The 12,034-nt window shown below is 39.7% G+C and overlaps 2 protein-coding genes across 3 annotated transcripts in view; one reads left to right on the top strand and one right to left on the bottom strand.

The window, feature by feature from the left end:
• LBR (lamin B receptor) overlaps positions 1-8,481 on the top strand; it is a 32,058-nt gene extending 23,577 nt beyond the window's left edge. For both annotated transcript variants that reach the window (XM_011997947.1, XM_011997948.1), the window contains exons 11-14: positions 3,138-3,306; positions 5,250-5,330; positions 5,424-5,546; positions 6,519-8,481. In XM_011997947.1, coding sequence (XP_011853337.1) covers positions 3,138-3,306; positions 5,250-5,330; positions 5,424-5,546; positions 6,519-6,679 — 534 coding nt within the window. In that variant the 3' untranslated portion in view covers positions 6,680-8,481. The remainder of the gene's footprint in view (positions 1-3,137; positions 3,307-5,249; positions 5,331-5,423; positions 5,547-6,518) is intronic.
• Positions 8,482-10,680: 2,199 nt separating this feature from the next.
• Positions 10,681-12,034, bottom strand: part of LOC105552324 (dynein heavy chain 14, axonemal-like) — a 10,790-nt gene continuing 9,436 nt past the window's right edge. The window contains exons 4-5 of the mRNA XM_011997946.1: positions 11,311-11,457; positions 10,681-10,919 (exon numbers count right to left, since the gene is read on the bottom strand). Coding sequence (XP_011853336.1) covers positions 10,704-10,919; positions 11,311-11,457 — 363 coding nt within the window. The 3' untranslated portion in view covers positions 10,681-10,703. The remainder of the gene's footprint in view (positions 10,920-11,310; positions 11,458-12,034) is intronic.

Raw genomic sequence — 12,034 nt, 5'->3', positions numbered from 1 at the left:
GATGGTCTCGATCTCCTGACCTCGTGATCCACCCGTCTCGGCCTCCCAAAGTGCTGGGATTACAGGCTTGAGCCACCGCGCCCGGCCTCCCAAAACAAGTTTTAATGACGGTGTGTTGAGACAGTGTGCTGACATTTTGAGAGAAGACCTTTTCTCTTTGAGCCTGGAACATTAAAAAAAAAGTGTATTATTTGGCCATCATTACTATATATCTCCCCCACCCCTGCCGGCTGGTCTTTAATTGTGGCCTTCTATGCAAAATTGCAGAGAATATTGAGTCAGAACAACTTCGCAAGTTTGATATTGGTGTTTGATGATCTTGTTATTTAGGAAGATTAGGGCCACTTTGAGGTAAACCTCAATTACAAGTGGTGGGATTAGTGCTATCCGCTAATTACGGGTTCCTGTTGCCCTCCTACCACTTCACAGACCCTGGCTCAGAGCCTGGGAAGCTGTGAAGGTGGTGATAGCACTTCAAATTGACTTTAAAAATTCCAAGTCGATCCAAAATTAAACATGTTTTTGAAATTAAAAAACAACTCTTTTGTAAATGCACTTACTATTACCAGTGTAGCTTTGTTTGCTGTTATAGAATGAATCGCCAAAAGAGCGTATAGGTAACAGTTTGCAAATCAAATGATATTTCACTGTTTTGCTCACCTCAGGCTTCTTTAAAACTTCCTTTCTAGTAGTTTTCCATTGATAAGTGATCATTTCGTCTGGTTTCATCTGTTAATAGCTTTCTGCCATGTTGTGGTCTTCACTTTTTAATTGGCTTAGAAGTTCATATTTTCTATAGATTTAGCCAAACACTGACCTCTGTTAAAAGAAAATTTTTTTGCATTTTAAGGCAAAATTAACATAGCCCAGGGGTAGAAAACTAGAGTTAGGAAATTGTTTTCTGTCTGTTCTCAGTATCTCAGCCAGATGATGATAATCTTCTTGAGGAAGTATTGTATTTTATGATTTCTGTAGCATTCTGGCATGCCACTGGGCAATTAGCAGATGCTTAATAACTTTTTTGTTAGGTCACTTGATAGAAATCCCTCGTATTCACGAATGTGCTATACCTTAAGAAAATGGAGACTACCAGTTTAAATATGTATGACCCTTCCTCTGAGTCCAGCCTGTGAAAACCTTGGGGCTCAGGAGCTGGTGGGGCTAAGGTCCTCCCCCTGACCTGGCACCGGGTGCTTACCCTTTGCCCTCTCACTGCTACTCACCACACCTGCTTTTATCTGCTCCCTCCATTTTGTCACCTTTATCCTCTTTTGGACCAGGAATCAGATCACAGGCCTTGAGAGAGAAGAATAAGACACTCTCGGGGACAGAAAGTTAAAACACCATGTGTCCTCACTTACATGTGAGAGCTAAAAAAGTTGATGTCATAGAAGTACAAAGTAGAACAGGATGTGGGAAGGTGGGAAGGGTAGGGAGAAGGGAAAGATAGGGAGGGAGAGGTTTGCTAAAGGATATAAAATTACCACTTGATAAGAGGAGTAAGTTCTAAGTTCTAGTATTCTGTACTGCTGTAGGATGACTATAGTTAACAGTGATACATAGTTGCAAATAGCTAGAAGGATATTGAATATTCCTAACACAAAGAAATAGTGTGTTTGAGATGATGGATATGCTAATTATCCGGATTGGATTACTATATATTACATATATGGCAGCATCACTGTGTACCCCATAAATATGTACAATTATTACATGTCAATTTTTTTTTAAAGAGAATAAAGAACTCTGGTAACTAAAGAGTATAAGCCTAAGGAGGTAGATTTTGTGGGATTGGTTTTTCTGTTCCATATGACATCTGTTTTTCTGTTCCATGGCCTATTTGCTTTCTTTTCTGGAAAAAATCCTATTTGGAGGTACCACTCTTTTTCTTTAACCTAGAACTTTGATTCTCCAACAGAGCTTATACTGGCTAATTTTTCTTTTTCTTTTCTTTCTTTCTTTTTCTTTTTTTTTTTTTTTTGGAGATAAGAGGCTTGCTCTGTCGTCCAGGCTGAAGTGCAGTGATGCAATCTCAGCTCACCACAACCTCCGCCTCCTGGGTTCAAGTGATTCTCCTGCCTCAGCCTCCTGAGTAGCTGGGACTACATGCGCCCGCCACCATGCTTGGCTAATTTTTTTTTTTTTTTTTTTTGTATTTTTAGTAGAGACAGGGTTTCACTATGTTGGCCAGTTTGGTCTCGAACTCTTGACCTTGTGATCCACCCGCCTCAGCCTCCCAGAGTGCTGGGATTACAGGTGTGAGCCACCGCGCCCGGCCTATACTGGCTAATTTTTCAACATCAGTGGTCTGTACTGAGGTTCCAGGTAGTTTGGAGATTCCCTCAGGCCAGACCTTCAGAGTGTTGACCTTGGCGGTATGTCTGTATTCTAGAGTCTGGCCTGCCCCTTATCCTGGTCCAGAGGCGAACCGGCTCACGCTAAGCAAATCACCGGGGAGTAATGCACTTTTATTAATTTGCATGAGAAGTGAAGCTGTCAGTTCACCATGTTGCCAGGCAGCTTAATTTCTTCTGTGGAAAATCTACATGAAAAGCCAGATTATGATCAGAAATTAGATTGGTGCATGTGGAATTGAAACAAAAAGAGTTGGTGATCATATTCCTTCAGCAAACATATTTTGAACACTTCTCTCCATGGCGGACACTGTGCTAGTTACTGGGGTGGCAAAGGTAAAAACACACAGCCTCTGTCTTTTAGAGGCTTTTAGTATAGTGGAGAGTGACTAGACAAGTACAGTAACCCAATTGCTGTAGCCTACTGGTGGGTGGTGACATCTGAGAAGTGCCCAGGTCTGAGCCCTACTGGTGGGTGGTGACATCTGAGAAGTGCCCAGGTTGGAGGAGGGGTTGCCAGCAGAGGGGAGGGCCTGGGCATGGGAAATGCTTTAGAGATCTGTTATCTCGGGAACATGAGCGAGAGGCTAGCGTGACAGGAGAATGTGACGGCAGAAAGACCTAGCAGGCCAGCGGAACCAAATCTCTCTCCCCTTTAACAAAAAAATGTTGGTTGTGGACCTGCCCATAGCACTTTATACATTTGCCTGTAAACTAGTACTTTATTTGAATACTTTAAACATAGAAGCTCTTTCTCCCTTTCCCCTGTCTGTATCCTTATAGGAAGCGTTGTTGACGACCATGGACATCATCCATGATGGATTTGGATTCATGCTGGCTTTTGGAGATTTGGTGTGGGTTCCGTTTATTTACAGCTTCCAAGCCTTTTACTTAGTCAGTCATCCAAATGAAGTGTCTTGGCCAATGGCTTCTCTAATTATTGTTCTGAAACGTGAGTATTAATTTTAGTCTCAGTTTAATTTATTAAATATTATGTACTGAGGCTTTTATGCTCTGATGTCTGCATATTTGAAACATGCCATTTTGAATGGTCAGCATTAGCTCAATTCGAAGCCATTTATGATGAGTAATAAAAAGTCTGCATTTTGCAAAGAGAATGGATGGTTCGTACCTGGGTTCTCAGTAGTACTTGAAACAGATTATTTTAAACGAACCACCTTGCTTTTAAATTTAATAAATTTAAGTTGGTTAAATTTGTTTTTAGTAACCTTACGTTTTTTCTCTTGAGTGCCTGCTTTTTCTGGTAGGCATCTTATAAAGAAGATTGATCTTGCCTTCATAGAGCTTGCGTTCTAGCAGGAGAAGTAAGACATGAGTGAGCACCAAGAGGGGCTTAGATGACGGGTGTTTAAGGTAGAGAACTTCTCTCTGGGGAGCTTTAGTGTGAACTTTTTGGAGGATATGGTGTTTGATTTGAGTTTTAGAGGGTACAATGGGATGGAGAGATCCAAAAGTCAGGCACTGGAACAGCTCAGCAAGGGTGTATGGTGGGGAAGTGTGAGATGAGGTTGGGAAAGACGGAGAAGTCCAGTTTGGCTGCAGTTGCAGTTCACCAGGGTCAGTCATGTATTTTACTTCAGGATGAATTTTCTTTGTCCTTACCCTGTTCATTAAACCCTTAAACACTTGTACTAGAGGTTGGGTAGGGAAAATTAGCAGTGAACTTCAAATATAGATAGTTTTGCTACACTAGTTAGTATCTGTGGTAGAAGAAGAAATTCTAACCATTGGTTAAAATTAAGATTTATTTTCACCAGTGATTTGGTTGTCCATGTCCATTTTATGATTCAAGACAGTATATTTTATAGTTCAGCTAAAAATGGGGGATGTCTTAGTCTGTTTTGTGCTGCTCAAACAGAATAGCTGAGACTGGGTAATTTGTCATGAAATTTATTTGGCTCATGGTTCTGGAGGCCAGGAAGTCAGAGAGCATGGTGCTGAAATCTGGCAAGACCCCTTCTGCTGCAGCATCCCAGGGTGGAAGGTGGAAGGACAAGAGAGAGGGAGGGAGGGCAGGAGAGAGTGAGGAAGAGCAAGAGAGGCTGAACCTACTTTTATAACAAACCCACTCGAGATACTGAGCCCACTCCTGTGATAGCGACATTAATCTGTCCATAAGGGCAGAACCCTCATGACCTAACCATCTCTTGAAGGTGCTACTGTCAACTCTGTTGCATTGAGGATTAAGTTTCCAACACGTGTACTTTGGAGGACACATTCAAACCAAAGCAGGAAGTGAGGTTATTCTCTTACTAGTTTATTGAGGATGGACTAGATAATAGTTAAATGTCATTGATACATTGATTTTTGACATTCTGAAATTTGGATAAAATTAGGAACTTGTAGACTTACAATGGGATTCAGCATGTATTTAAAGTTCAGGATGTTCTGGTGCTGATTCTAAGCTATTGTTTGATTAATAAAATGTTTGTGCCATGGCCATTAGGTATCATAACTAACAGATGATATAGCCTGTAATTTTGATAATACCGAACTCTAGTATTGATTTTATTGTAATGTAGGCTGTCTTAGATTTTATCTCTTTCATGGATGTAACTATATTTGTTTTGACTTCAGAGTGTTCCCTAGGTGGATGATTAAAGTAGTGTGATAGATTTTGGAAGGGTTACCATCTTTTTACATAGTGAGATTTAGAGTTTTTGAGTTGTTCTTAAGAATCAGGCCAGGTGTGGTGGCTCATGCCTGTAATCCCAGCATTTTGGAAGGCTGAAGCAGGAGGATCTCTTGAGCCTAGGAGTCTGCTTTGGAAATTTCCTCAGAGCATAGAGATAATTTTTAAGAGAAATTACAGATGCTATTAAGCATTAGAGTATAACTAAGTTATTAACATAGGAAAATATTTTAAAATTGCAGTTTGTGGTTATGTAATCTTCCGTGGTGCAAATTCTCAGAAAAATGCATTCCGGAAAAATCCCAGTGATCCAAAGCTTGCACGTAAGTATTGATTTATGTTTATATTATATATATTACGTGAAGGTTTTCTTTTTGTTTCGACATCATTAAAAATGTACTTTTATTTTTATATAGATTTAAAAACCATTCATACTTCAACGGGAAAGAATCTTCTAGTTTCTGGATGGTGGGGCTTTGTTCGCCACCCCAATTACTTGGGTGATCTCATCATGGCCTTGGCGTGGTCCCTTCCATGTGGTAAGCATTTCAGAAGAGTGCTAGTTTGACCCTTTTAGCCACTGGAAAGATGTGTGTGTGTGTCCTTTGTGTGGGACAGTGTGGCCAAGGTGGGTGTGAGTCTTTTTGTCGCCCTTTTCTACTGTGAGGTTGGCCTCTGTAGAAGCTCTTCTGGCTTCTGAGGGGAATTGGGAATTCACAGAGCCTGAAGTTTTACTTTAAGCCTAAAAGCAAAATTTTAAGTTTTCAATTGTGCCTGATAGCTTTTTTCTAAGTAGAATATATAGAAATTAATTCAGCTTCTTAGTTCATGATTCAGTGTACATAGATTGGGAAAAACTGGTTTTTAAGAAGAGAAGGAGATTCTGTTTTTCTTTTTGTGTGTCTGGCCTCATGGGGAGCTGGGGAAGCAGGGGAGCAGGGGGAGCTGTGGGAGCTGGAGGTGCTTGGGGAGTTGGGGTATCAGGGGGAGCTGGAGGTACTGGTGGAGCCGGGGGATTTGGGGGAACTGAGGGAACAGGGGGATCTTGGGAAGCTGGGGGACCTCGGGGAGTTGGTGGAGCTGGGGGAGTTGGTGGAGCTGGGGGAGCTGGGGGAGCAGGGGGATCCAGGGGAGCTTGTGGAGGTTGGGGAACTGGCCCATGCCTGCTACCTGTTTGGTGGCCTGGCCTGTAGTGGAGGACAGCAGTTTTTCTCTTCGCTGGGGGAAGAAGGGTGAGAAATGGAGAGATTTGTATTAACTATGAGGACAGATGTTTTGATTGTGATGGATTGTTAGAATGGATTCACCAGTCTTTGAGTAGCTTCTAATTTAGATACGACCTTCTGCCACTTCCCAGTGGGATTTTACAGACTGGTTTAATTGTTCTCCTCATTATTAGGGAAAATGAAGTACCTTGTGGTTCATTTTTAGAGAATTTGGGGAAAAGCAGGAAAAAATATGTTGTAGTGATAATAAAAATATCTAATACTATGTACCATTATTATCCACAGGTTTTAACCACATTCTGCCTTATTTCTATGTGATTTATTTCACCATGTTGCTTGTCCACCGAGAAGCTCGTGACGAGTACCACTGTAAAAAGAAATACGGCGTGGCTTGGGAAAAGTACTGTCAGCGTGTGCCCTACCGTATATTTCCATACATCTACTAATGCTCTTCTGGCTTATCTACAAAATACTCCTGCAATTCCAGCTGCCATTTGCAAAAATGAGGAAAAAATCCCAAACTTTCTTTTGTTGCACTGACAGGATCTGTAAATTTTTTTTTTTTTTGAACCAGGACTATAGAGCCAAGTAGTTGATCTTTTAATATAGCTGTGTTTACTTTTATTAAATTATAATTAACATAGGAAAAATACAAGTAAGGATGTGAGAATTTGCATTTTAATGGGAAATTTTCAACCCTTAAAAATCTGAAAACAGAAGACAGTCTTAATATAAATGTACTGTGAAGAATACTATTGATGTTTATGGTTTCTGATTACTTTTCAAATTTTGATGTTTTTTGGCCAGTTGGCTTTTCTTAAATGAAAACACTGTTCCATTTAAAGTACATTTATGTTTTATTCAGTAAGAAAATAGAATTTTCATTTGTTTTTCTTTAAATCCTTTACTAGTTATATAATTTGAAAGCAAAAAGAAGGGCCTATATTAAATGCTGAAAGTGCACAGCGATGAGATTATTAGCAGACACTGTTTAAGGGAGACCATTTGTAGCATTTGGCTTAACCTCAGCTTCTAAAACTACATTTGAAAATGTAAATACATAGCTTAGTTTTATGTAATATATGGTGACTTCAGATTTTTTTGTACAGTATTTTGAATGTGAGATGATTGTCAGGACTGTCTTTTTAACAAAACATTTTCAGTATTTTAAATAAAGTTTTGTAAAGTAATGTGAATTAAAAATTTTGGAACAATTAGAATTCATTCACTATTGTATAGAAGATGCTGTTAAAACATAGGAAGGGTATTTTTCTTGATCCAAAGTTTGTGAATTTGGCTTTGCTACCTCAATTGCAGGTGTTTGTTTGCCTTTATAAACTGTTGCAAATAGAAAAAAAATAGAATAAGTATATATTTTTGGAGTAACATCAATATTTAAACATTTTTACACAGATTGGTGTTTGAAAATTTGCCATGTCAGGCTAATATTTTTATATATTTTTGACTTTTTAAAAGTTCATCAGTGTTTTTGCTACTGTTAAGCTCATGCAGTTTATACTGTATTTTTTATATATCCTTTATATTTACAAAACTTTACTCCCTGTAAAGGAGTGCTATCTTAAAAACAACTTAAGGGGTTAAAGTCGTTTCTTTTAGTTTAATAGATGTGCATAAGGTAGCTTTAGCAATTAAATTCTAGTGAAGTTGATATGGTCTCATTTTTAATTGTCCTATAATGGAACAGTAGCAAATTCACTAAACTTTTGTGTTCAAAGTTAAATTGTTCTTAGTACTTTAAATGTAGGGGAATGTAATAAACATAGTGTGTATGTTTGGGTTTTAATTACACATTTTATATATGAGCCATTTAGATATGCAGTGTTAATTCTACACTGCATGAAGTGTATGTAACTTAGCTTATGTTAATGCAATCATGAAGTTGGTTTGCTCTAGCATCCTGTAGTCTTTAAACATTCTTTTAGCGAAATTGTCATTGTTTTATCAGTGCTAATGTGTGCAAGCAGTTTTTTTATTTTGCTTTTATCCTGGCATCAGAAAGTGATGTCCCAGCGTTTTCTGTACTAGATTGCACCAAGGAAGCTTTTGGGGAGGAAGGAAGGACATTAAATTCTTTCCCTGGTAATGAAAAGAGCCCGTTACCAATACAGTGCTGCAATTTCTGGATATCAGCTACAATTTGTTTTTAATTTTGTTTTCAACATGTTTATTTTGCAAATTTTATAATGAAGTTTTAAGTTGAAAATAAAATGTAGCAACATTTTGATCACTTTGGAGCCTTTTTTTTCCCCCCCCTTCTTGCTTGAAACTCTGGGATTTTTGGGACCAAGATAGGAGCCCTTAGATTCCCACCCCCACCCAGCCTCCTGTTTTGCTAGGATCATCTGTTTGGGACCCTGGCCAACTGCTGTTTATTTTAAGACTCAGAATGTTGGAACTCAAAGGGGTTAGTTGGGAGTCCTAATTCCCAGAAAATGGTCATGTGTTTAGTATTTGCTGTTTGAGAAAATACAGAAATGCTAAAACTATTGTAGATTCAGTCATACTTTCGAATGCATTTGTATGAATCACAGAAGCATCTGTGCATCTGAAAGACAGTACATGTGTGAGAGACACACACATGTACTATGCCTGCTGACCATGCTTTAGTGCTCGTTTGGATTTCCAGTTGACTCTAATCCTGAATTGTGAGATGAGATCAGACAGCTTTGTGTCTCAGTTCTTCCTGCTGGGACATTACATTGCGACATTACATTGCAAAATGTAGATATGTCAGAATATGCACCAATACCAAGCATATGATATATATTTTGGTCTTTAGTTTTGCACTGTTTGGAGCAAATGATGAAGTATAGGATTTTAACAAAAGATACAAGGTGGAGTGTTTCTAGGTGCAATTTACTTAAAGGTAGATGGTACAGTTTCCTGGACACAATTAAATACATGTTTTGTTCATGGCTGTTAAAGAGTCTAGTGCTGGGGACAAGTCCCACCTTTTCTACCCCCCTTACTATGGAGAGAAGGATCTTCATTTGTGTACACGTGGGTTATGCTTTCTGCCCATGGACCATTGCCATGATAAAGTGACAGTGAGATGTGGCTTCAAATGCTAGCTCTGCTCCCTCTTAGCAATGTGTGTGTGGGCAATTAATCTCTGAGCACTGGTTTCCTCATGTATAAAATCTGGCTGATACGTCCACATAGTATAGAGGGGCCTGAGGATGGTACAGGAATTATTAGTGCTCAACATAGTGCTCAGTTATGATAGCCATTATTAGTAGAGTAACATTCTTCCTATAGAAACATTGAACTTACCAAATTCTCAGGATTTGGCTTTTAGTAGGCAAAGAGGTCTAGTGAAGTCAGAACCATATTGCACTTCTTTATTTTTTAAAAAAGAGGTGGGGTCTGGCTCTGTTTCCCAGGCTGGTGTACAGTGGCATGATCATAGCTCAATGCAGCCTCAACCTCCTGGGCTCAAGCCATCCTCCTACCTCAGACTCTGAGTAGCTGGGACTAAAGGTGCCTCATCATGCCTGGCTAATTTTTTAAACAGTTTTTGTAAAGAGGGTCTCATTATGTTGTCAAGGCTGGTCTTGAATTCCTGGCCTTAAGTGATCATCTTGCCTTGGCCTCCCAAAGTGCTGGGATTACAGACACGAGCCACTGTACCCAGCCAGACTGCAATTTTTTTTTCCTTTTTTCTTTGAGACAAGAATCTTGCTCTGTCACCTAGGCTGGAGTGCACAGTCTCAGCTCACAGCAACCTCTGCCTCCCAGGCTCAAGTGATTCTCATGCCTCAGCCTCCTGAGCTGGGACTGCAGACCTGCACCACCACGTCCGGCCAATTTGTGTATCTTTAGTAGAGATGGGTTTCGTCGTGGTGTTGTAGGCTGGTTTCGAAGTACTGACCTCAGGTGATCCACCTGCCTTGGCCTCCCAAAGTGGTGGGATTACAGGCGTGAGTCACCATGCCTGGCCCAGACTGCATTTCTTTAAAGAAGAAGGCCCTTCTCTTTAGTTTCAGAAGTCTGCAGCTAGGTCAGCAGTGGAATATTCTGTGTTTACTTAGAGAAGCCAGGGGAAGCATTCCAAAGATCTATTCTACATGTGTGTATTTAGTTTATTGTATATAATTTTATAAATCATTTTTACCAAAAAGTTCATAAAGGCATGCCCTGATATCCTGTCAGGTGCTGTGCTTTTTACTGTTAGGAGAGTCAAATTTGCTGTATTGCAGGTTGTGCTGACCTGTACTAGAGCCCAACCACAGGGACATTGCATGGTCAGGTCTTAGGTACTTAGGATAAAACGCAGCTGCAAGATTCCCCTCTGGGTTGAAGTTTTCATGTACAAATGAAATAAAGACTGCACCTGTTCAGTCTGGCTAAACACACAAATACTTTATAAAGGGTGTTGACTACACGTGAATGTCTTGAAACATGTAAGTCTGGTTAGAGTCAAAAATTAAAATGGTTTGGTATGGACATTTATTTTTCATTCTTCTCACAAAGCAATGCAACCCGCATTGTGATCCAGTGACTAGGAGGTTTCTTCGTTGATAAATACACTGATGTTAAAAAGTTTATTGGTAAACCAGTAGTTGCTAAAATTCTTGACCTCTCAGGTGTCTGGTAAACTGGGCATTCAAAAGTATAGCATTCTGAATCTGTCTGGTTGGAAGCATTTGGTGTTTCGGTAGAAATCTTAAAAAAAAAAAAAAAAAATCCAGTAGTCAAATTGTGTAGTTCAAGTGAATCAGTAGCTCACATTTTTGTATGCTATAGGCTTGGGGGATTTGTTATGAATTAGATACATTTAAGGTTAAATGGTTAATGTAACAGCCTGTGGAAATTATACCTGGAGAATTTAAAGAGTATTATGACTTTATAGTACATATTATTGAGAACATGGGATGTAAGTATAGCATCTACTTTAGATTTTAGTAACATTTTGGGGAATTTAAAATCTTTGTTGTCTGAGTATATTATCACATCTCCCTTGTGAAATTGTAGGGAATGGGAATAAGAGTAGTTTGTATGTTACTGAAGGAACGCTCAGAGGTTTAGGATTTCAGGATAATAGCAGGGTGGTTACCTTTGTTGGCAAAAAGTGTATGTCGGGAAAATCACAGCACATCTCCAGAGGCAGCGAGTCTTCCAGTATCTTTTGTTCGCGATTCCATCTTGCCCCCTCGATGAATAAACCAAAAATGTAAACTCCAGTGTGAGAGGAATCCAAGCCCTAAGACGGAAGAGAGGTGGTGTCAGGGGTCCCCAGGAGAAGCAGCGACCAACCAGAGGCTCCGTCCGGAACTGAGCCGATGCATCCAGAGGGGCTCGTCCTGCCTAAGGCATGTTGCCCCAAGTTCTAAGGTGAATGCTTCATTTTTTTTTCCTATTCTGAGTGCTTTAAAAACGTTATAGGCTTAGGTGTATCTATATAATCATTCTGAACTGAAATATATGTATTTTTTCCATGACGCCCTTCCTCAGCATGAAGACAAATACCTTCAAACACAATAAAGATGCAAATTTCTACAACTGTAATTGTGTAGCCTAGCTTTTTAGGAGAGAGCAAGAACAGTTACAAAAGGTGACAGAGTACACTGTGTTCAAACGTCACTTACCTTTACCATAGTGGCCACAACTACTGTCAAGGCTCTAGAAATGTAAAAAAGGTAGAAGAGGGTTTTTTTTTTTTTTTTTTTTTTTTTGATACGGAGTCTCGCTCTGTTGCCCAGGCGGGAGTGCAATAGTATGATCTTGGCTCACCACAACCCTGCCTCCCGGGTTCAAGCGATTCTCCTGCTTCAGGCTCC

This window comes from Mandrillus leucophaeus, unplaced genomic scaffold (assembly GCF_000951045.1).
Source record: "Mandrillus leucophaeus isolate KB7577 unplaced genomic scaffold, Mleu.le_1.0 Scaffold550, whole genome shotgun sequence".
Taxonomy (NCBI): domain Eukaryota; kingdom Metazoa; phylum Chordata; class Mammalia; order Primates; family Cercopithecidae; genus Mandrillus; species Mandrillus leucophaeus.
The sequence above is the reverse complement of the archived record's forward strand: the minus strand, read 5'-3'. Positions and strand labels throughout refer to the sequence as shown.